Raw genomic sequence first — 21804 nt, 5'->3', positions numbered from 1 at the left:
TTGGGAACCCTGGCCTCTGAAAGCCTCACAGATTCTCCCCCAAAACCTCTCACATGCCTCCACATTCTCACTTTACCCAGAAGCCTGTTAGGGAACATGTGTCCACTGCAGTGCGACAGAAATTGTGGTTGGTTCAAACACAGTGTTAGGACCTGAATTTTTGCAATGACTGGGATTGAGCCTCACACCAGGGAGTTCCAGCAGGGGAGAGAAAGAGACTAGCAAGGGACACTAATGAGAAGTTTGGATAATGCTGTGTTATCAATAAAATAGTACAGTAGGCCAGGGCAGTGTGTGACTGGATGGGCCGCACTGGATTGAGTCATTGGCAAAACCTGCCTCAGAAGGGGACATCTGAGTTCGGCGTGACAAATGAGGGTTAATGCAAAAGCAGTGGCAGGAATAGTCAGGGGGATCTGAGGAGGAATGGACCAGTATACTCAGCAGGCAGGAAAGAGGTTGAGCCTACACAGGAGACCAAGAAAGGTCACATGACTTGGTCTTCTAAGTCAGGAATTTTTAGGCAGACTAGTGACAGGATCTAAGTTACGTGTTTCAGAGAGCTATCTGGATGCCATGACAAAGCAGACAGCAATGGGACAGAATTAGGAGCCGGGTTACTAGTGAGAATGTTCCTCAGGCAGAGACCTCGGGGACTGACATCCACTGTGTTAGGCTGGGTTGGTGGTGGCTTCCTGGTGAGAAATGCATAGTTTCCTATTGCAATATTTTACAATTTATTGTTATCCGAGAGAGAGAGAGAGAGAGAGAGAGAGAGAGAGAGAGAGAGAGAGAGAGAATATACTCTTATATGCCTCATGTACACAAGTGCCCATGGAGGCCAGAAGAGGGTGTCAGAGCCCCTAGAACTGCGGCCACAGGTGGTCATAAGATGAGCTGAGGTCTTCTGGGAGTGTAACAAGTGCTCTCCACGGCTGAGTCACTTCTCCCTCCTCACCCCCAGTCACGTTTTAAACAGAGCCGTGTTAATGTTCATGGAAGGGGTCAAGGACGTATCCAAGGATCAGCTGTGTCCCTTTAGAGATGGGGTCCTATGCACTGAAATGAAGGCCACAGAAGAACAAGAGTTTAAGAGTTCTATTTGTACAATTGCACAGATCAGTGTGTCATTATCAACATGTCACAGAAAGCATGACACACCTGGCTTGGCCATCCAGCAGGGTATCTTGACACCAATAATTGCGAAGTCCGGTTGCAGTTCAGAATCTCAGCATTTTCTTTCAGCTTCTCCATGAATTCATCCATCCTCAGCGTTTCTTTTCTCAATGGGGAAAAGATTGCTTTGGCTCAAGTCATGACACCCGCAAGTAGAAGCCTCTATCAACCCACCCTGTAATAAAATCCACGGACTGTTGTTCAATTTTATTTCATTAATTTATATCACCTGCCACTATGACGGGGAAGATGGGCTACATTGATTGTTTTCATGTAGACTATATGGTTACCAGAGAGAAGAGAGAGGAATGGGACCTAGGGAAACATCTGGAAGACCACAGCTCACTGCAACAGCTGTCTACATAGGCAATGGGAGCTACCGAGGTAGGGGACGGGGGGGGGGGGTTGGGGGGGGAGTTCAGAATAAAGGCCAGGATGGGAGATGACACTGTTGCTGTCACTGGAGTACAGATAGCTCTTACTCACACAAGCCTGAGAAGACCATAGCCGAGAGTCACCCTGGTGAGCTCCAGCAGATCCCGAGGTGAAGAGCTGGGAGTACAAAGAGGCAGCCAGTGGCATCGGTGGAGAGCCGGGGTGAGAGTATTTGGTTAAGTCTAAAGTTAAGAGAGGAGAACAGGACCAGGTGGTGGTGGCGCACGCTTTTAATCCCAGCACTTGGGTGGCAGAGGCAGGAGGATCACTGTGAGTTTGGGGCCAGCCCGGTCTACAAAAGTGAGTTCGGGACAGTCAAGGCTAACACAGAGAAACCCTGTCTCAAAAAACAAAAAATAAATAAAAAAGAGGAAAACAGTTCCCATCAAGGGGGAAAAAAAAGTGCCTGGGATGTGGCTGCAGGGGAACCGTGAGCGACCTTAGCAAGGGACGTGCCAGCAACATGAGGTGAGGAGAGATGGGGACTACAGACAGCTCTTCCAGAGCAGGAATTGGGGAGATAAAAGAGGTATTTGGAGGATATTTGGAATCAGGTAAGGGGTGTGTACTAAGGCTTGAGCCATAGTGAGACCCTGTCTCAGACAAAAGAAAGAGAAAGTAAAACTAGAGGCCAGGTTAGGAAGAGCTGAGTCAGGCCGTTACACAGCCCTGTCCTGCTGCTCGGGGATTCCAGACCTGGGCCAGGCCTGGGGATGAGTTCACAGTGACTCATGGGAAAGAGTAGGTGATGAGGACCAGGCCAGTTTCATAGGGCGAGGGTATTAGAGTGAGATCTCTCAGATGGTTCTTGGCCTGGGCTTTTCTTTCCTCCCACTTCTCACTCTTATCAGAATCCCACACCCACTCCTCTGCCAGGTCCCTTCCTGGGTACACCCTGGGTACACCCCCACTCTCAGAACTGGAGGTGTCCCACCAACAGCAACACCACCCTGACCATCTTCTCTACAGCTGGAGACGATGGACATTGTGCTAAAAAAGAAAGAAAGAAAGAAAGAAAGAAAGAAAGAAAGAAAGAAAGAAAGAAAGAAAGAAAGAAATCCCACACTAGGAAAAAACCAACTATGATGTAGGTCTAAGCTTGCATGCTTAAAAAAAAATTAAGATTTATCTGTGTGTGTGTGTTTCGCCTGCATGTATGTCTGTGCATCGTATTCATGCCTGGTACCCAGAGAAGTCAGAAGAAGGCGTGGGATCCACAGACAGTCATGAACCTGCATGGAGAGTCAAACCCAGGTCCTCTCCAAGAGCAGCAGCACAACTTAGGTTCTTTTATTTATTCATTTTTATTTGAATTACATTCATGTATTTGTGTCGGGACGTGCCAAGGGGTGTATGTGTGTGGTTGTGAGGCTGCCGCCGCGCATGTGTGGGAGCAGAGGACACCTTGTGGGGCTCGGGTCTCTCCTGAGGACTGTACTCAGGTCATCAGGCTCAGCAGGAAGTACTTTCAGCCCCTAAAGCATCTCCCCAGCCCTTAACTCACATTCTTTTAAAGCTTCTAGCCTTTTTTCTTTGTGGTCACAAATATGAGTTATGTTCAGGACAGAAATAGTTTGTTGGGTGGGATGTAGTTTGGTAGTAGATTGGCTTGCCTAGACAAAATACTGAGTGACCCGAGTATCAGTAAATAAATAAATAAATAAATAAATAAATAAATAAATAAATAAAATAATGAAATAAAATAAAAACTTTGGAAAGCTCAGAAGACTATTTAAAAGACTCCAAAACTTACCCTCAATCCCTAGCTCAGACACTCACTCTGTATGTGTGTGTGTGTGCGTGTGTGTGTGTGTGTGTGCGCGCGCGCGCGCGCGCGCCTGTGTGTTGGTAAGGTAGCAGGAAGGTCCTTGCATCCACAGATCTCCAGAGGAACCAGCAATGTCAAGCACACAGGATTACCTTTCCTGTGGAGAAAGATGAAAAATCTCCTTTTCCATCCAGAAATCTGGGAACTGGAGGTGATTAATATCGTGGTGATGTGTGTTTTCTGTTGGGCCAGGCCATCTCAAGTTTCTACAACCAAGACCAAAGGTAGCTAGCAACCTAAATGACTGTTATAGCTAGAGGCTCCCCCAAACTCCCACAGCCAGGACCAGAGGTGGCCAATAGCCCAAATAACCTGGAGACAAGGCTAGACCCTTAGGCCCTTAAGTTAATACAGGTAGCTTTTCTTTGTGGAAGAGATGACACTAACCCTGAGTTGAGTCCCAATGTAATCATGCTTCCTTGTGCAACAGGAATTGTATTACACCAGGAGACTTTCTTTGAAATTATGCTGGGCTTTAACTACACTGGGAAGAAACTGCCTGTCATCCAGGTTGTTGCAATCAATCGGCGCCACGTTTTCATTCTTATCTCTTTGAGTAGCTCACTTGCCCGAGTGACACCTGCAGTGACCCCCTCCTCACCTGTGCACCCTTGTGCACATGTGTGGTTGTGTACCTGCACGTGTACCTGCACATGTAGGTGGAGGCCGGAGGACAAGAGCAATATAACACTGAACAGGTCCGGTCACTCCATTTCTAGCCTCTGGTTGGTCTGAAACACACCCTGAGCAGGCTAGGCTGGCTGCCCAGTAAGCCCAGGGACCCTCCCTGTCTCTGTCTCCCCAGTACTCACCCCCACACCCAGCTCTTTGCACCCCTATTCTGGAGGCGGAACCCAGGTCCTCACACTTGTGTGGCAGGCACTTTACTGACTGAGCTGTCTCCAAAGCCCCAGGTGTTTTCTTCTGACATGGTGGCTTGTCTTTGCTGACTTCCTTCCAAATGCACCTTCTCTTACGAACTGGAGGCATGCTTGGTGCTGTGGCTTATAAGTTTTGCAATAGAATATAAACTCCGTGAGAGAGGGGGTCTTATTACATACAGTCACTCAAATATTTGCTAGAGGAGTAGATCTCACAGCCTGTTGTCAGTTATGGCACAGGAATCATTTTCTGGGCTTATTGTGCATTCCTCCCCCCGCCCCCTGCAAACTACTTTTAATGGTTACATAGTATTTCATCTTGTGAGTACACAAACAGTTATTGCTCTAAACATACTCTGTTAGATACTGCGCCTGTTGTAAAGTTCTTAGAGGCAACAGTATGCAGAATATCCTTGAATGTTCACTTGTAGCATTCATATTTCTGCACGTTGTTCCCTAAAGATTAATTTATACAGTGAACCTGTTGGGTCTGTGGTGTTTACTTAATTTGTTTTAGCCCAGGCTAGCCTTGAATTCACTATGTATCTGAGGATGACTTCGAACGCCTGATCCTGCTGCTTCCTCCTCCCGGGTGCTAGGATTACCGGTGGATGCCACCATGCCCAGCAATGATGTAGGCCAACGTGGCCTTAAACCGGAGGCTCTCGTGCCTCATTCTCTCTGCCATCTGCCTACTGGCCTGTGCCCCACAGCTTATGATGTCTGTGTTCTGCCAAATCACTGTCCTCTTTGAGTTCAACCCATGCGCTTAATCGCTTTCCACTGGAATTCAGGGGCATACCTTACTTTTGATAAGTGATGAAAGATATGAACTGTCATGTGATTGTCCACTTTTAACACAGGGCTTCATGCAGCTCAGGCTGGCCTTGAACATGCTGTGCAGCCGAGGATGACCTTGAACTTCTGGTCTTCTTGCCTTTACCTCCCAACTGCTGGAGTTGCGAATGAACTACCATACTCGGTTTTCTTTCTGTTTTTATTGACATTTTCTTTCATTACTTGTGGGGGCCAACTAATATTTACTAGACATTTGCGTTTTGTCTTTTCTCTTTTTTACTTAGTTTGTAAACTTAAGATTTGTATTTATTTTTGCTTTAAGATAGGATCTCATGTAGCCCAGGATACCCTGAAATTTTCTACGTAGCCAATGATGACCTTGAATTTCTGATTCTCCTGACTCTGTCTCACAAGTGCTACAATTACAAGCATGAGACAGACAGACAGACAGACATCGCAACCTAGTTTACTCAGTGCTGGGGCTCAAACCCAGGGCTTCCTGCACACTAGATGAGCATGCTACCAACGGAGCCGTGCCTCTATCCTAATTGGCTTCTTTTTACTGTATTTCTGTGCACTACATGTGTGTCTGGTGCCCACTGAGGCCAGAAGAGGGCATCATATCCCTGGAACTGAAGTTAGAGAGAGTTTGAGCCTCTGTGTGTGTGTGTGTGTGTGTGTGTGTGTGTGTGTGTGTGTGTGTTTCCTGTGAATCAAACTGAGGTTCTCTACAAGAGCAGCCAGTACTTGTTTGTTTGTTTGTTTTGAGACAGGGTTTCTCTGTGTAGCCCTGGCTGTTTTGGAGACTCATGTTGTAGACCAGGCTGGCCTTGAACTCATAGCCATTTACCTGTCTCTGCCTCCTGAGTGCTGGAATTAAAGGTGCGTGCTGTCATGCCTGGCCAGCCAGTACTCTTAACTGCTGAGCCCTCTTTTCAGCCCTGGCAAATAAAATCTAAAATCATTTTTTGTTTAAAAACTCAAAAAAAAAAAAAGAGAGAACAAATTAAGTATAAACATGACTTTGGAGAGACTTGGCATCTTTGTAATGTTCCATATATGCAGACATATAGATATAGATAAGTCCCCAGGATTTGAGATAGTCTTGTTATGTGTGTTCCAGGCTAGCCCAGACTCTCTGTCCTCTGCCTCTGATTCCCACTGGGATGGCAGGCATGAACTGCAACGGCCAGCTTATAAAGCTTAGTATTTTAACCAGTCTGTAGCCCATTTGCTAGCGTCACCCTTCATAGTCTTTCCTAGGGATTTAAATCACTAAGTCCCCTCTCCCTATCCAGCAGGCCCCTGCTGATTCTGACCCAGGAAGCACTAACTACCTCAGGGGAATTGTTTCTAGGGCCTAAGACCCTAGAATTGCTTTCCTTGAGCAATTCTACCGCACCAACTTTTTATTTACCAGTGCTAGATGGCTGAGTGATGTGTGACAGAGGTACTTGATTGATGGGCGACATACAGGTCTGCACAGTGAGCACCGGGGGTGACAGAGTGCCAGGGGAGGGTGGCCCTGTAGCTTTCAGTTTGACTTTCCACAGGTGTTGGTGACCAAGCCATGCCTTTCACTCCTTACCCTACTGCTGCTGGGAATTCACCTTGTGAAATCACCACACAGTTCCAATGGAGGTCTACCCCAAGTGTTTCATGTTTCATGTTTGGCAGTTTTCACTATGCAGATTCTGATTTTTTTCCCCCTTTTTTGGAAATTATTATGCGTGGAACCGTAGCATGCACTGGCATTTCGGGTGGCTTCGCTCCCGTTGTGTCATGAATGAGCACTTGTGGCTGGTCCTGGTGTTTCTACAAATGCAGGAGACGTTCTCTTTCATTCTCCCTTGGGTTTGTCCCCTCCCCAAACCACAAAGACACTAAAATAGCTTCAGGGATGAGGTCACCGGTGTTCTGTTTATACTTGCAGCTAAAATACAGAGTGGCTTCTAAAATCCATGTGCTTCTTTGCAAAGATTTAGCTCTTGCTTTCTCCTTTTTCCCATAAAATTTTAGGAGATGTGAGAGGGAGGGAAAGGGGGGGGGGAGATAGTGCTCTCAACCCCTGAGCACTTCTCCCCACCAAGTATTCTGATGCTGTTCCTCCCTCTTTGACAGACCCTGTTCTATATTCCCTCTTCCTCCCCTGGCCAGGAGTCAGGAAGCTAGGTACACCTTTTCTCTCTCAGTTTCCTCAGAGAATGGGATGCTCCTTCCAGTTCCGGGGCATGTACCACTGTCTTAAGAATTATCTTTGACCTCTCTGGACCTCCGTGAGTCCCCTCCTTCTACCCCTAACAGGATCCTACTCTCTTTTCTTTCTCTCCCTCCATTTCTTCTTTCTAGACAGACACAAGCTACTCTGAAGGTGGCCATCTCCAGACCTGGCCCCAACCTTAGTTCACTGTGGTCCTTTCATGGCACAACAGAACATGGGGGTCTTGGTCAAATTCCCAGACACTGCAGGGTCCACAGGTAGTAGTGGCAATAAGTTATGTGTGGAGAGCTGCGAGGTGCCTTTCTCCTTCCGCCATCCCAATGGCGAGCGCTCTCTAAGATAAACAAGTCCTTATATGGCAAAAGGCTGTGCAAGGGTAAGTGGTGGTCTGATGAGGAGCAGTCCTGCTCTGACGCGGACCTATGAGGAGGTGACACCTGGCATGAGCTGATTGGCCCTTGAGTTGTACTTAAGCTTGGCCCTTCCCTTCTTTGGGGCCATTCCCACTGAGCTTAATCCTGAGTAAAGATCTCGAGAAGTCTGGTTGTTGGTGTCTTATTTCCGCTGGACGGTGCGGCGCCGACAGTTATGTACATATAATCCTGATTTTTCTGTTAACTCCTACGCAAAGCCACTGACAGGCATCTGTGGGTAAGAACTTTGTGATACAGTTTACCAAAAGAGCTTTAGAATGTCAGATCCTCAAATACCCACATTATCTTGCGATCTCTGATTTACTGCTGGAAATCATTTGGCCTGACTTGGGGTGAGAGAGGTTGATGCCTCACTGGCTTCTCAGAAAAATAACCCAGGGCTTGAGCAGATGGAAAAAGTGATGGCATTATTGGAGTTTTATACAAAAAGTACCAGTTCTGGGGATCCCAATGGACTAAGCTCAGCTCCCCATCCCAACACACAAATTAAAAAGATGGGTAGGACTGGGGGTATATAGTTCAATTGGTACAGTGCTCACCCATCAAACATGAAGCCCTGGGTCTCTTCCCAACACTGTGTAGACCGGATGTGGTGGTAGATGTCTATCATCCCAGCACTTGGGAAGTAGGGGCGGGAGGCTCTGAAGTTTAAGGCTGTCCTCAGCTACATACCAACGTCGAGGCCAACCTAAGATATCCTGTGCCCTTCCCCAATATATTAAAATGAGTTGAGTAGTGGTGAATGACAGAGAAAGGAAATCTAATCCAAGTGGCTGTGTTGGGAAAAGTAACAGATAAAGGGCCTCAGTGACCCAAAGTTTGTCTTTGGGATGTTGGTATGAGCTTAAGTTTAAGGAGGATGAAATGGGTTCAGGTCAAAAATGTATGCATAATTAAACAGTCCTGGTGAAGGCCATTATCTCCGTTCTGTTTCTTTGTGGTGGTCTGAAAAAATTGTTATTACCTTCATCCGTGAGGATGAAGATGTCTGCTCCTACTCCAGGGCAGGGCCTCGCCATCATAGATAATCACTACCATTTGGTGGGTTATCCGTCCTGGCCTTGCTCTTGTTGGAGGGTGACTTCAGGCCCTTGTTATAAAGATGCCTATCAACTGGTCCTGGTTATCCCTGGAATCCAAGGCAGAGAAATGAAAGAGGGACTCATGTGAGAGATGTTAAGGAGGCAAAAATTGAGCCATAAAAGGACAAAATGGGGTGCATTAGGCTAGTGAATAGTACTCTCCTTCTGTGGGGTTCTAGGGTGAACAAGACAAGGATCCTCTCTCAGAGATCAGAGATGCGGTGGGGGGAGCTAGAGGGAGGAGGACTCCTGTGGTTCATGTCTCCCTCCATAGGCAGCAAGGAAGTGCCAAACATGCCAGAAGGGGCGCCATTTCTTCTCCTTGAAGCATCATCTACATCTGTAGCTTTCTCTCTCTGTCTCTGTCTCTGTCTCTCTGTCTCTCTGTCTCTCTGTCTCTCTGTCTCTCTGTGTCTCTGTCTCTGTCTCTGTCTCTGTCTCTCTCTCTCTCTCTCTCTCTCTCTCTCTCTCTCTCTCTGTCTGTCTCTCTCTCTCCCTCTCTCCCTCTCTCTCTGTCTCTCTGTCTCTCTGTCCATGGCAAACCCTTTGTTGTGAAGTGGCATACATAGTTTTTACAGTCTATTCACCTTTTAGATTTTTTTTTTAATGGTGGTGTTAGCCTTTAAATTTGCATGTGTCAGAACTTCAAGTCTACCAACCTTTTCCTTTGTGGTTTCTACATAGAAAGACTTTCCCCATCCACAGCCAATATAACCTTCATCTATATTTTCTTCAACTTTCTTTTCAAGATTTTTACATTGCACTTTGTTTTGCAGCAAACTCCAACCTTGTACCGCTTGAGACACATGCATCAAAGCCTTCTTAGGAACCTGTGGGAACCAGTGGTTTGACCACCATGCACCGGTGGGGTGGTAGACACAGGAAAACCCACAAGGGCTTCTATTTGTCTTCCTGTGACTCTGAAAAACAAAACAAAACAAAAAGCTCAGGAATGCCTGAGTCATTTAACTAGCTATATAAAGAAAAACAATATCCTCAGTTATGTTTGTCTGGTCAGCTCATCAAAGGGTTTTCAACCAAAAGAAACCTTTGCGTGTAAATGGCTTAATTCTCATGTACTAGGTTGACGCCTGAGCAATGGCAGTTCCCCGAAGCAGAGAACTTCTCTAGCTGTTTCCACTATGACCTGTTTTGGGCCTAAGGAAAAAATGTGTTGTTTTTTTTTTTTAAACATTTTACATTTACTTATTTATGCTTATTTCAGGGGTATGTCCTGTGCCATGGTGCACATGTAGCGGTCAGAGGGCAACTTGTGTACGTTCATCCACCCATGTGAGTCCACAGAACTCAACTAAGGTCATCAAATTTGGACATTACATTTCTCCAGCTGCCGCTTTGTGCCTTCAGAGTCTTTGCTGTAGATGAGGTGGCTCTTATGGGTGGATTCTTTGCTGGGTTTCAAGAGTTTAGCCCAGAGCCAAGCATGGTAGCACACACACTTGAACTGCCCAGCACTAGGAAGGCAGAGGCGGGCGGGTCTCTGTGAATTCTGAGACTAACCTTTTCTGCATAGTGAGTTTCAAGCCAGCCAAGACCTCACCAGCCAGCGCCTCCATTTCTATTAGGCGGCCATTAGGGACAAAGTATGTGCCATGCTGTGTGCTTAGCTCCATAGCCACAAGCGTCCAAGGGCTGAAAAGACCCTGAGCAACGGGAGGGTGAAAGAGACGATCTGAGTTCTTGGTCATTAACAACACCAAATCCATATGGATTCTTTTGAGCATGAAAAGAGCAGACTGAAAAGTTGCATAACTCGTAGCATTTATGGGAGGTTCAAAAAAGAGCCTAAACTTTCCAAGAACAGCTCCCACAGTCACCCACCATCCATTGCTTCTGCTGCTTTCCTGATGCCAGCAAGATGGATGCCATGGGCAGGATTTTCCCCGACTCATTTCTGACATTTGGATCAGAGGCTCATGAAGACATATGTCATTGGTACAGCCAACTCACCTACCAGCTCCTAGATTCACAGAAGGCTGGAAAAGCGAGTTTTCTGGGTCCCTCCAGAAAGAGTTACTTACCGTGTGGGGAATTATCAAAACATGTTCAAGACTGGTAGGAATGACTAGGGTTGCTTCTAAGTAATAGAACATTTGTCCTAACAGATGTGAAGGCCCGGGTTCCATACGCAGACCTGAAAACATGGCTCAGATGTTCTACATGCAAGATCATCTGAACCCACCCATGTTTCTCATGGCCATTAGCAGACCAGACGAGGCATAGATGGAGGCCGGTGTAGCCCTCGAGGCTAGCCAGTCCCCCATGAGGATGGAAGGCTGCATGTGACTTGGTACCAGAAGCCTCTGGGTCGGTATTTACTTGCATCAGTGGAGACACAAAGGGGCAGAGACTTCTCCCAGGCTTCACTCTGTGGTGGAGTCAGAGCAGCGTTGTGACTGGTAATCCTTTGCTCAACTTGGATGGCCGATGTGTTAGTCAACTTTCTGCCACTCTGACAAAATGCCTGATGGGGGGGGGGGGCGGAGATCAACTTAAAGTGTTATCTTGGATCATAGTTTCAAAGGTCTCAGTCCACAGTTGCTCGGAAGTTTCTGGGCCTGCAGGGAGGAAGAGCTACATGGTGGAGATGAAGAGGCGCTGCTCATCTGAGAACAGAGGGAATGAGAGGAAGGAGGCAGGATAAAACACGCCCTCCAAAGCCATGCCTCGCCCGCCTACTTCCTTCAATCAGGTCTTCCTTCCCTGTGGCCTACTCAGCTACGGTATTACTCCACTCCCTGATGAAGTTAGCTCACTCACTATCTAGTCGCCTGTCGGTAGCAGCGCCTCATAGGGATCAAGACTTCAACATATGAGCCTTTTCCGGGGGACACGTCCTATCTAAACACTTACACTAAGGCTGCAAGTGCAATATGAATGCTTCTTCCCCCAGGAGATCTTCCCAGAGCTAGGTTAGGGCTGTCCTTCTGCTTCCAGGCTTACCATGCTAGACTGCTGCTGCCTGCCTGCCTGCACCTTAGCTCCTACCGGGAGATGGCACAGGCACAGTGGCTTTAAAGAGTGAGTAAATGAATGGATGAATGGAAGCCAGGAGGCCATGGCTACTGCATGGCTGGATGTAAAGGCTCCATCCCACCCGGCCTGGACATCTCTGGATACTAGCTTCTCTGGGTGGTGTTCTAGGCTTGCCCAGACTAGAGGTCTCAGAGTCACAGCCCTCTGGCTCATGATGGAGATCTACAGTGACTCAGTGGAGGGGACAGGGCCTAGAGTGAAGAGAGACCTGGCCATGATCCCACAGCCAGAGCCTCTCCCTCAGGAGAAGCCAAGTGACGCTCAGAGGACAGCAGAACACCACTCGGTGAAGTTGGAATCAGCTCAGCGCCAGCACAGATTTTTGAATTGTATTAACTCACAAGAAACAGAGACATCTGTAGGAAGAGTAAACTGGATGCGACGTTCCGCAGGGGCCAGGCTAAATATGTCCCGTGACATCACTCTGGAGAAGAGGCTGCCAGAAAGCCACCCAGGTACCTAGATGCTCCTGCAGCTTAGTGCTGCAGAGGACTGGGCCCAAAGCCTGCTGCTTGGCTCCTAGGACCCCGGCTCTGCTCATAGCTATTCACTTAGTCCCTTAGCCTATAGAGACATTGTCTGGTCAGCTCCCTCAGCTGATCTGACTTAAGATCCATTTCTTCTGCCAAATCTAGAAGTTTCCCCTGCCCGGGTCTCCCTGAGCAGGCCTTCAATTAGTTTACTGCTGCCGGGAGTACAGAAGAGATTTCTGACTGCCGTGTCACCCACTGGGAAGAATTCTGCCACATCACTTCTGTGGTCCTCATAGAGGTGCCTGCCAAGTTTCGGTTTCCAGCAAAACCCTTGCCAGGAAGAACCTGGCTTCAAGCAAGAGCAGCCAGCCCTCCCAGGACCCAGTTCCTGTAATAGGAAAGGATGCAGAGACTATTGTAGAGACTCACAAATGTGTCAGCAGATTGTACATTTCTAAAGCTCACACAGATAGGCCTGGACAAACATACCAGTACTAAAAATATAGGAGGATCTCCTTTGCAACACACCCACGGACACACAGACACACACACACACACACACACACACACACACACACACACACACACACACGTGCATGGTTGCAGCCCAGCTATGAGTTCAAGTGGTTCAAATGTCCAGTGAGCAGGCCATCTCACCTACCCATCCCTCACTTCCTGATCTCCACTATCTGGTTTCTCACCTTCTTACTCCTGGTCCTGTAAGAGAAGGCTAGGCAGCCTGAGCGCTGTCCTCGGTGCTGGAGGCCTTGTGAGTCCCGAGTGCTTGCTTGAAGCAGAGTGTGAGAAACTTGGGGAACTTTGGGAAATCCATCTGAAGATGTCCATCGAGGCCCCATCAGAATACCTGCCTTTATTCTCTTGGAAAACCGCAGAACCAGGCCTCCTCCTTTTCTTTCAAGACAGAAGGATTCCAACCCTTTGGCTCAGCAATGTGACCACCAGCAGCTTGGTGGCTGTACGGCCATTTATCATAGCGAAAGAGGAGCTTGAGCTCTCATGTACCACACATTACTATAACTGACTGTGTCCTCGGAAGACACCTGTGATTCCATGTGGCTGTCTGTGGCTTCATGTGACATGCCTGGGGACTGATGACTACATGGCAGCTGGTGAGTCTTCCCATGACCTTGTGTGGCCTCCAACCTGACCTTGAACATTCTCATTAAGTCTGGCAATATGCAATCTAGCCTCACCTAGATAGCGCCCCCTCCCCAATCACTCCCTCCCGTCCAGGGCTTGCAAATATGACTCCAGTGTCTACAAAATCAGGTCCTAGGGGGCGTCTGAGTCAGCTAGGAACCGGCCCATCAGCCAAGTGCACTTTCTGGGACAGAAGCCCTGGACCCTGCTGCTACTTGAGCCTGCCCAACCATAAAACCCTGGCGGCTGGTCCTGCAGAGGTAAGGGTCCTTCGTGGGTGGAGGGGTGAGTGGCAGCGGCAGTGCTCTCGTGAGCACCCCCCCCCCCCATTCCAGCCCGTTTCCCCGGAACGTTGCGGGGCGGGCGGCCCTGCCCCTCCCCCAGTCGGGCTCGGCGGTTCGGACGCAGCTGTCTCTGCGCCCAGGAGTCCCGGCCGAGGAGCGCGCGCTGCGCCCTCCCCCTCCCGCCGGGTCTCCGCAGCGGCGCGGGGAGGCGGGGGCTAAAAATACCCGGCGGCGGCGGCGGCGGTGGTGGCTCTGGGACTGCGGGGCTGCGGGCCCGGAAGCAGTGCGGGTCGGGCTGGGCCCGGTCACCGACATGCTGACCTTCTTCTTGGTGTCGGGGGGCTCCCTTTGGCTGTTTGCCGGTAAGTCCCGGTCTGATCCCGACCTCCATCTCCGGGAAGCTGTAGTATCGTGGCCCAGGGTGCGGGTGTGACATCCCCACCTTGCGGAGCCCTCCGCTGCGGCTGCTGAGCAGTCCATTCAAGGTCTCTGTGCCAACCCCAATTCTGGCGGAGCCCAGGGGCAGCGTTGGGAAAGCGGCTGGGTCAGCCCGGAGGAAGGGCCTTGCTCACTGAAACCCCCACAACCTCCCTTCTCTTCTCAAGCCCATCTTCCCTTGTGGTGAGGACCAGTGATCAGATTAGGCCCCAAGCCAAGGGACGGGCAGACTTTCCTTGTCCATCTCCAGAGACTAAGCCCCAAGCGTGTTGCCCCTGAGGTCCCATGGTAGGTGAACTGTACAGTAGAGCTGACCTGGGCTTCCTGACTCCAGCCAGAAGCCTCCTCACTACCGGTTCCTGCTGTCCTTTAGCCAGAGGACAAGACTGGCTTGTTAGTTGCCCCTTAGCTTTGCCCAGGGCTGTGACCTGGCTTCTCCTGCCTCCTCATCCCTGCACCCACTTGGGAAGCTACAGGACCCCTGATGGATGAAATCCCTACACCCATAGACTCTCTCCATAGGCCTATCCTTTTACCAATATCACTTCTCTGCACTGGCCTCTCCCCTCTCCAGGTTTCCAAGCCAATACCTCTAACGGGTCTCCATCTCAATCCCAGCCCCAGCCCTGTGCAGTTAGCTTCATAATTTGTGGGAAAATGCTTGGCCTTTAGCTTGATTACAGCTGGCCCAGCCCAGGGCAAACGCCCTATGCATGCTAGTATTTCTAATTCGGTATTCAGTCAGCACCACTGCAGGTGTTGGCAAAGTTGCTTCTGAGGTAAAGGAAGGGTAGAGGTTGATCCTTTTGTGAGCCATGTGTTGTTGGTTTTGTTTTGTTTTGTTTTGTTAATATTCATGCCAAAACCTTGCAGGTTGGTATTACCTCATTTCTTGAGATTCAGAGTCTGACTTGCCCAATGCCCTATGGATAATACATGGCAGGTTAGAGTTTATCTAAAGTTTTAACCAAGTGCTTGGTTACATCAGGCCTGAACCCGAGGGGATGATGGGCCAAGGTAATTATTTTCCCCACCCCCACAATTGTCCTGAGTTAGGCCACAGGGACATTTTCCCTGAGCTGGGGAGACTAAGACCTCTTTAATCCCCTCAGCTCCCTAAGCTCCTTCTGTCTGCCAGTGTCTGGTGACAGGCTGCCCAGGGCCACTCTGAGTCTTGCTGTGTGCCCAGTAGGCAAAGGACAGGCTGGAGCTGGGGTTGTGAATAATCAAAATAATGATGGTGGTAATGGTGGTGTGGGGGAGAGCAGTCACTATTTATTGTCTACATGATGAAATGGCCTATGAGGTCCTTCTCAGTCCCTGGTCCTCTTTGTCTCGTTCTAGGAAGAAGCCCAGCCACCATGGGTTTGAAACTTTGGGTCTTTGGTTCTGAGGCATTGGTCTTCTGTGGTTCTAGGAAGGTGTCCAGTGGCTACAGGGCCACTGGTGACAGGGGTCAGGGGTGAGAGAAGTCCCTGACTGTGAGGGCTTCTTGTCTACAACTGGTATACGACAGTCACCGAGTCCGGCTGACTTTCTCTCATGCCTTCTTGGATGAGAAAAGGGAAGATCTGCCCCACTGAGGGGTTGTACAAGGGCCTCCAAGAGTCAAGCAAAGTTTTCCCTGTGATCGGTGGCAGCTGCATCCACAGAGGCCAAGCTGCTCTGTTTGCTAGAAGGTTGGGTCTGATGCATGGTAGGTTTTCTTGTATGCAATACCCCAAATACATTGTGGGGGTTTATAGATTATACGTCTGCCTTCCTTGGACTTTGCTAGATCTCGGACTTTCTCCTGGGATGGAAGGCTCTGAGAATGCACACACACACACACACACACACACACACCCTAAGGATGAATTTTGCTTTGTAATCTACATTATAACCCAGTGTAGCTGTCAGGTTCCTGCCACTCGAACAGGAAGCTACTCCTGAGGCAATGTCACTCTTGATGCATTTTTGCTGCTCAGTGTGTCCCTAAGGAAACAAGGCTTGGTCTGGCAATGGTTGACCTCAAGGGCTCTTAGGGAAAGATGGGGGGCAAGGGGGGAGGTGAAACAACCTGGAAGAGGGGCAGCCATGTGCTCTGGGCTGCACAGTACTGTACCATTCCAGATCTAATCTGGATGTTGAGTTGTTATCACAGAGACAATGATATGGGTCCATCATGAGACAGGTGCTCAGTCTGGTAAGAAATTTGGCCTCCATACCCCAAGACTCAGAGGACAATGGCGTCTGTGGCTTGGGACTCCTGCTCACCTCTATGACTCCTGTGCAGACTGGAAAGAAATTCCTCTCTTGATAAATACATTTCTAAAGGGTACCACTTCCTTCAGACTGGTATAGCTCTATGCTCTTGTACAGGATCCAACCTGCTTAACTTCAGACCTTACCCACCAGTAACACCTGTGTGCATTTCTGCAGGACACAGGGCATCTGTCAGAGACAAGTAGACTCGGGAGTATCTTCCTGTCTGAGTGGCAGGAGCCTGGTAGCTACACTGGGGAAGAGGGTTTTTATCAAGGAGCAAAGAAGAGCCCTCTGTTTAGACACAGTAGCCTGGCTGGGTCAGGAGGAAAAAGCCTAGGGTACAGGAGTGTTGCTCAGGACCATTGTGTTATGAGAAGAGATGTAGCCCAGGTTGGCCTAAGTTGGGCCTGGGCTCTAGAAAGAGAGATGAGCTAGTCCTGATTCCTGATCTGGTGACATGGACCAGGCCCTATTGGAGTGAGGCATAGCTACAGGAGGCTGAGGTGCCGGGCGTCTGGCTAAGCAGATGCAACCATGCACACAACCTACTTCAGCTCCGCCCTATCAGATCCCATGCCTAGCCCTAAGCTTCCGCTAGGGTAATGACTGGCTTCAGGCCTGGAACAGTCAAAGGAAGCCCAAAAAGAAGCTAAAGATTGGGGCCGGTGTTGGAACTCTAAGAAAATCAGGCACTTGGGGCATGACTCCCAAAGGAAGGAAGTTTGAATTTGCATTCATTCATTTACCTTGTGGGAAGATTCTGACCTCCCTCCCCCCTCCCCCCCCAGATGCTCTGCAGCCTTCATGGGCATGGTAAGGCTGTGCTAGCAAGAGCACATTGGCACCAGGGGGCAGCAGAATCCAGCATCCTGCTCTCCTGATAATTTTCCGGGGTTTGTGAGACCAAGCGCTCTTAAGTAGATCTCACGGAGCTGAACTTGGATGGGTGACAGTTGTGGCAGAACTCAGTTCTGTTCTGTACATGGGGTAGTAAGGAGGAGGTCTGTCTTGTTTGCAAAAAGAAACAAGTTTTGTACAGTAGAATGTATGTTGTTTAGGTTGCCAGCACCAGACACACAGTAGGCACTTAGAAATCCCTTGAATTATATATGTACACACACACACATACATATATGTGTGTATATGTATATATTATATATATACATATGTATATATGTATATATATATGTGTATGTATGTATATATATATATATATATATATATATATATATATATATATATATTCATGATTAACTCCCCCTGGTTAAGTGACTTAAATAGTTTGACATTGTGTGCGCAAGGTCTTTCATTACCATCTTACTAATTCCAGCTGGTTTACCCTAGTTGTTAAAACAACACAGAGACTACCACGATGTGCATATAGCACAAACTAACTCAGCTACTTCAGAGTTGTGTCATGTTTTATTATATTTATCATAACATTCCTAGAAGCCATTTATTTCATAAAACTGACGTTTTCTGTGACTTTTTGATATGTCCAAGTATATTTAGAACAAACATTTAGAGGAATTCTGTAACTTTTCATTGCTAAAAATCTAGAACAAAGTTCAGGTTTTCATTGTATTTTGTGTATTTTATAAAAATGTAAGAGCAACTATCTATAGCCAACATCCTGCTGGACACTAAGCCATGGGTCATGGAGTTCATACAAGTTGAAGAATTATGGCTTACAACAATAAATATAAATGTTTTAAGGCTTAAAAAAAAAAAGAAATGCCGTGAATGAAAGGGAGTGTAAACATATTGTCTGCATTTCTGTTCCACCTTGCACACTCTGTATGCCAATCACGTTTCTATGAGTCTGCAAGCTTCCCTTCAATCTTCCCACAATGCTGTGTTGCTGTTATCACCACTTAGTGCATGAAGCACTGAGACCCAGAGAAATTTAAGTGGGAGGTGATTTGTAGCAGCTGAGGGTCAGAGTGTATTCCCAGACTTGGCAGCCCAGAGGAAAGGCAGGTTTCTAACAAGCAGAAATGAAGTAGAAAGAACATAAAGGCAGTCTAGGGAAGAGGGTCCTGATGAGGAAAAGCAACGGGGGTGTCTGAAGTAAAAGCTGTGTGTGGGTGGCTCGTGGCTACAGTCCTGGCACGTGGGATGCAGACACAAGATGATCAGGAATTCAAGGACAGCTTTGACTACATAGCAAGTTCCGTTTCAGCCTGGGTTACACAATATCGTCTCTCAAAAAACAAACAAACAAACAAACAAACTGAAGTGAGCATTGACTGCTCTACCCAGCATAGCTGAGAGGAATCTCTGGTCGGTGGCCTCACCTTGCAGAAAGAAATTCTGCCTAGTTCCTGATATTGTCAAGGCTGGGATGTCCAGGGGCTCCAGAAGGGCATCCAGAAGATGTGTGTGTGTGGATGGATGGATGGGTGGGTGGGTGGGTGGATGGGTGGATGGATGGGTGGGTGGATGGGTGGATGGATGGGTGTCCCACAGCTTCAGGATGGATGGCTTTGTAGAAGGGAGATTTCTCTGAGGCTCTTGCTTCCTTGGTACTTAAAGATGTAGTCTCCCTACAGACCGGCAACTCTGAGTACATTGCCCAGCTTAGCCGAGAAGCAGATCAAGTGAAGGCCTTGCCTTTGTGATGGCCTGGTATGATCGTCCCAGCTCCCTACCTTGACCTAGCCATGGTTCTCACTCACAGTCTGCTGGGCCTCAGGGTATGTGGGGGAGGGAGTACTGTGGGAAGAACCTGCCTTGGGCCTGACGGTTGTCCTTACGATGCCTGGGCATGGCTTCCTGTCACTCACTAACCCATTAGATGTGGTCATAGACAAGTATTCTTCTGACTATAGGAGACTTGGGGTCTGTGAGAGATAGAAGTGGGAACAGGGGACACATGTAGGGACAGAAATTCTGAACTGAACTCCGCTATGTATTCTGAGATCTAGTCTGTAATCTCAGATCCCGAATCATTTCATTCTGTCTAGACCCACTGGACCCTATCCATCTGCTCTTCCCAGAAATGTCCTTCATCCCCACACCCTGGGCACTCAGGTAGAGGATGCCTGTGGAAGGTTGGGAGCGGCTAGCTCTGGCTGGCGCTCTGTCCAGTCAGGCTTACCTTCCAAACAGGCTGCCTCTTGAGGCTTCACAGCAATGACAATCAGAATCGCAGTTTCCAGACCCTGTGATAAGAAAATCCAGATTGGCACCAGTTGGAGCCAGGAACCAACCTGGTGACTGGCGGCCACTGGGGGAGAGGAGGCAGGGGAGAAAAAGACCCTTGGTTGAATGGTAAGCTCTGACACAAACCCCACTAATTCACTCCCAGCGCTATCTGTCCCACCTATGGACCTGGGAGGCAGGACTGGGAATATTATCAGCCCTATTTCTCCCTCAAATATCATTGGACTGTTGGGAATGTTGACCTCCCCTGAGAGACGTGCCTGCCCACCTATTCCTGCCCTAGCTCTAGGTCTAAGGAATGAACAGAAAAGCCAGTGGGCATTGAGGTCAACCGGGAACTAGATAGCAAGGTCTGTCAGAGACTATATAGCAGGATGGTCAGAGCGGAGCTAGAAATAAAGAGCAGCAAGGTAGGAAGTGGGCCAGGCAGCGAGATCAGATAAGAAAGTGGCTAGAGCCTGGACAGGATGCTCTCAGGCCAATGGAAGGACGATGCTTACCAACATGGAGGTGGGGTATCAAGTAGGAGCCACCCAAGCTGGCAGAGATCGCCTTAGCTTGAGAAGTAGCACCCCTCTAGTCTGCTCCCAAAGCTGGAGCCACATGAAGGCATCTAGCCTCTAGCACCCTGCTTATCTCAGCTGATAGGATGTGGTTTTCTGGGGTACACCTTCAACTCACCCCTACTCAGCTACCACTCTGCCATCTTCTAAGCGTGCCCGTGTCTGGATACAGAAGTCCTTCCCTTCTCCAGCAGAGTAGTTGGGGATCTTGATGTATGTGTTCCTAGTCCCCCTGACGCAGGCTAGGCAGCAGGATAAGGCGTGACTTGGGAAATTCTCATTTTCTGTCTCACAGCGTCTTCTCTCTCTTCCTCTTCCTCTGCCTTTTGATTATCTTCCTTAGATGGTTCTCTGAACCTTCATGGAGACACATCTGGCGTCTTAGCTTCATAAATATGGCAGGTGGAAAATGGCCCATTACCTACCAGGGCTGGGCTTTTTCTCAGGGCTACAAAGTCATATGCCTTGGATTGTAGGAGATCCGTGTAGCACCTCTCACCTCATATGTGGCTCCAGAATTGTTTTTTGTTTTTTTTGTTTGTTTGTTTCTTTTAAACAAAATCTCAAGTGTTTTATTTTTACCAATGAGGACTCAGGAGCCAGATGCTAGGGTGAAAGCCTGGTAGTAGCTCAGAGAGGCAGAGAAAGCAACCGGCTGACCCATATCCTCAACCAACATCCCAAAAGGAAAAAGGGAAGAGCTCCTTCCTGACACTGTCTCAAAAACCCATCTCTTCTATTTCCTGTGCATCTCTCAATCCATCCTCCTGACTTCCTCTCACTCTCTATGGTTTTCTTCCTATGTTCACTCCCTGTCAACTGGCTGCTTGCCCCACCTCTTGGCCTATGGTTGATTTAATTTAATTTTGTTCAGGCTGAAAGCTTGTAGATTAAAGGTGTGTGCTAGGGCTAGAAACAGGTTTTTTTTTTTCAGTAAAGGGCTCAATCTCAGGGTTCTGAGTGTGATCAAGTACCCTGCAACATTTCCTCCTTTTTTATCTAAATAAAAAGGAAAGATTTTTAACTCCAACACAGAAAAAGTACATACAGTAATGAAGGCATCTCTGCGAAGCTTTCCACAATGTTCAGCCTGGTTTATTTTGGGATTTTAGGATTAAGTATTTTTGAGTTCAAAGCTCTGTAAAAATGTTCGTCTCGGTCTCCTATGAATTCAGCGATTTGAATGTCCTGAGCAGCTCATAGTCTGAAGCTGATCTTAGGGTGGTGTTTGTCAGTTTAGTGGCAATCCTAGCGAGGTAGAATGCAGCAGTCAGCCCAAAGGTGACCATTCTGTGCAGACTCTGGCAGAAGAATGGGCATGAGGCAGTTTTGTTCCATGATTAGCCTTACCACAGTCCATATGTTGTTCCAGGGCCCCATCATCTTCTTGGAGGCCTCAAAGCTTATGTTAGGAATGGTCGTGGTTTATTGTAGAAAACGTAAGTATATTACATGCCATTTTCAGCAGATCTCTGGAAGGTTTGAGAACCGCAATCTATCAAGTATATCCAAGGCACACAAACTTTGTTCCTAGTCACCTGCTTCAGACTCAAACCTGAAA

General features: G+C 48.2%; 1 protein-coding gene and 1 long non-coding RNA gene across 4 annotated transcripts in view; one reads left to right on the top strand and one right to left on the bottom strand.

Annotated features, from left to right (window-relative positions):
- Positions 1 to 1033: 1033 nt before the first annotated feature.
- On the bottom strand, positions 1034 to 13645 carry LOC311586667. Its single transcript, XR_014775612.1, has 6 exons — positions 13087 to 13645; positions 9515 to 9775; positions 8738 to 8902; positions 1663 to 1793; positions 1162 to 1351; positions 1034 to 1059 (listed from the first exon to the last, which is right to left on the bottom strand). It is a non-coding gene; the product is annotated as an uncharacterized lncRNA (long non-coding RNA).
- A 141-nt stretch (positions 13646 to 13786) lies between these two features.
- The window catches only part of ACSL6 (acyl-CoA synthetase long chain family member 6), a 67179-nt gene continuing 59161 nt past the window's right edge, over positions 13787 to 21804 (top strand). For 2 of the 3 annotated variants that reach the window (XM_084762795.1, XM_084762794.1), the window contains exon 1: positions 14039 to 14192. In XM_084762795.1, the coding sequence (XP_084618921.1) occupies positions 14144 to 14192 (49 nt within the window). In that variant the 5' untranslated portion in view covers positions 14039 to 14143. Of the gene's footprint in view, positions 13807 to 14038; positions 14193 to 21804 lie in introns of those variants that run through there. The other variant, XM_084762797.1, reaches the window with a different exon arrangement.

This window comes from Acomys minous, assembly GCF_964271855.1.
Source record: "Acomys minous genome assembly, chromosome: 16".
Classification (NCBI taxonomy): domain Eukaryota; kingdom Metazoa; phylum Chordata; class Mammalia; order Rodentia; family Muridae; genus Acomys; species Acomys minous.
This window is presented reverse-complemented; position numbering and strand designations above follow the sequence as displayed.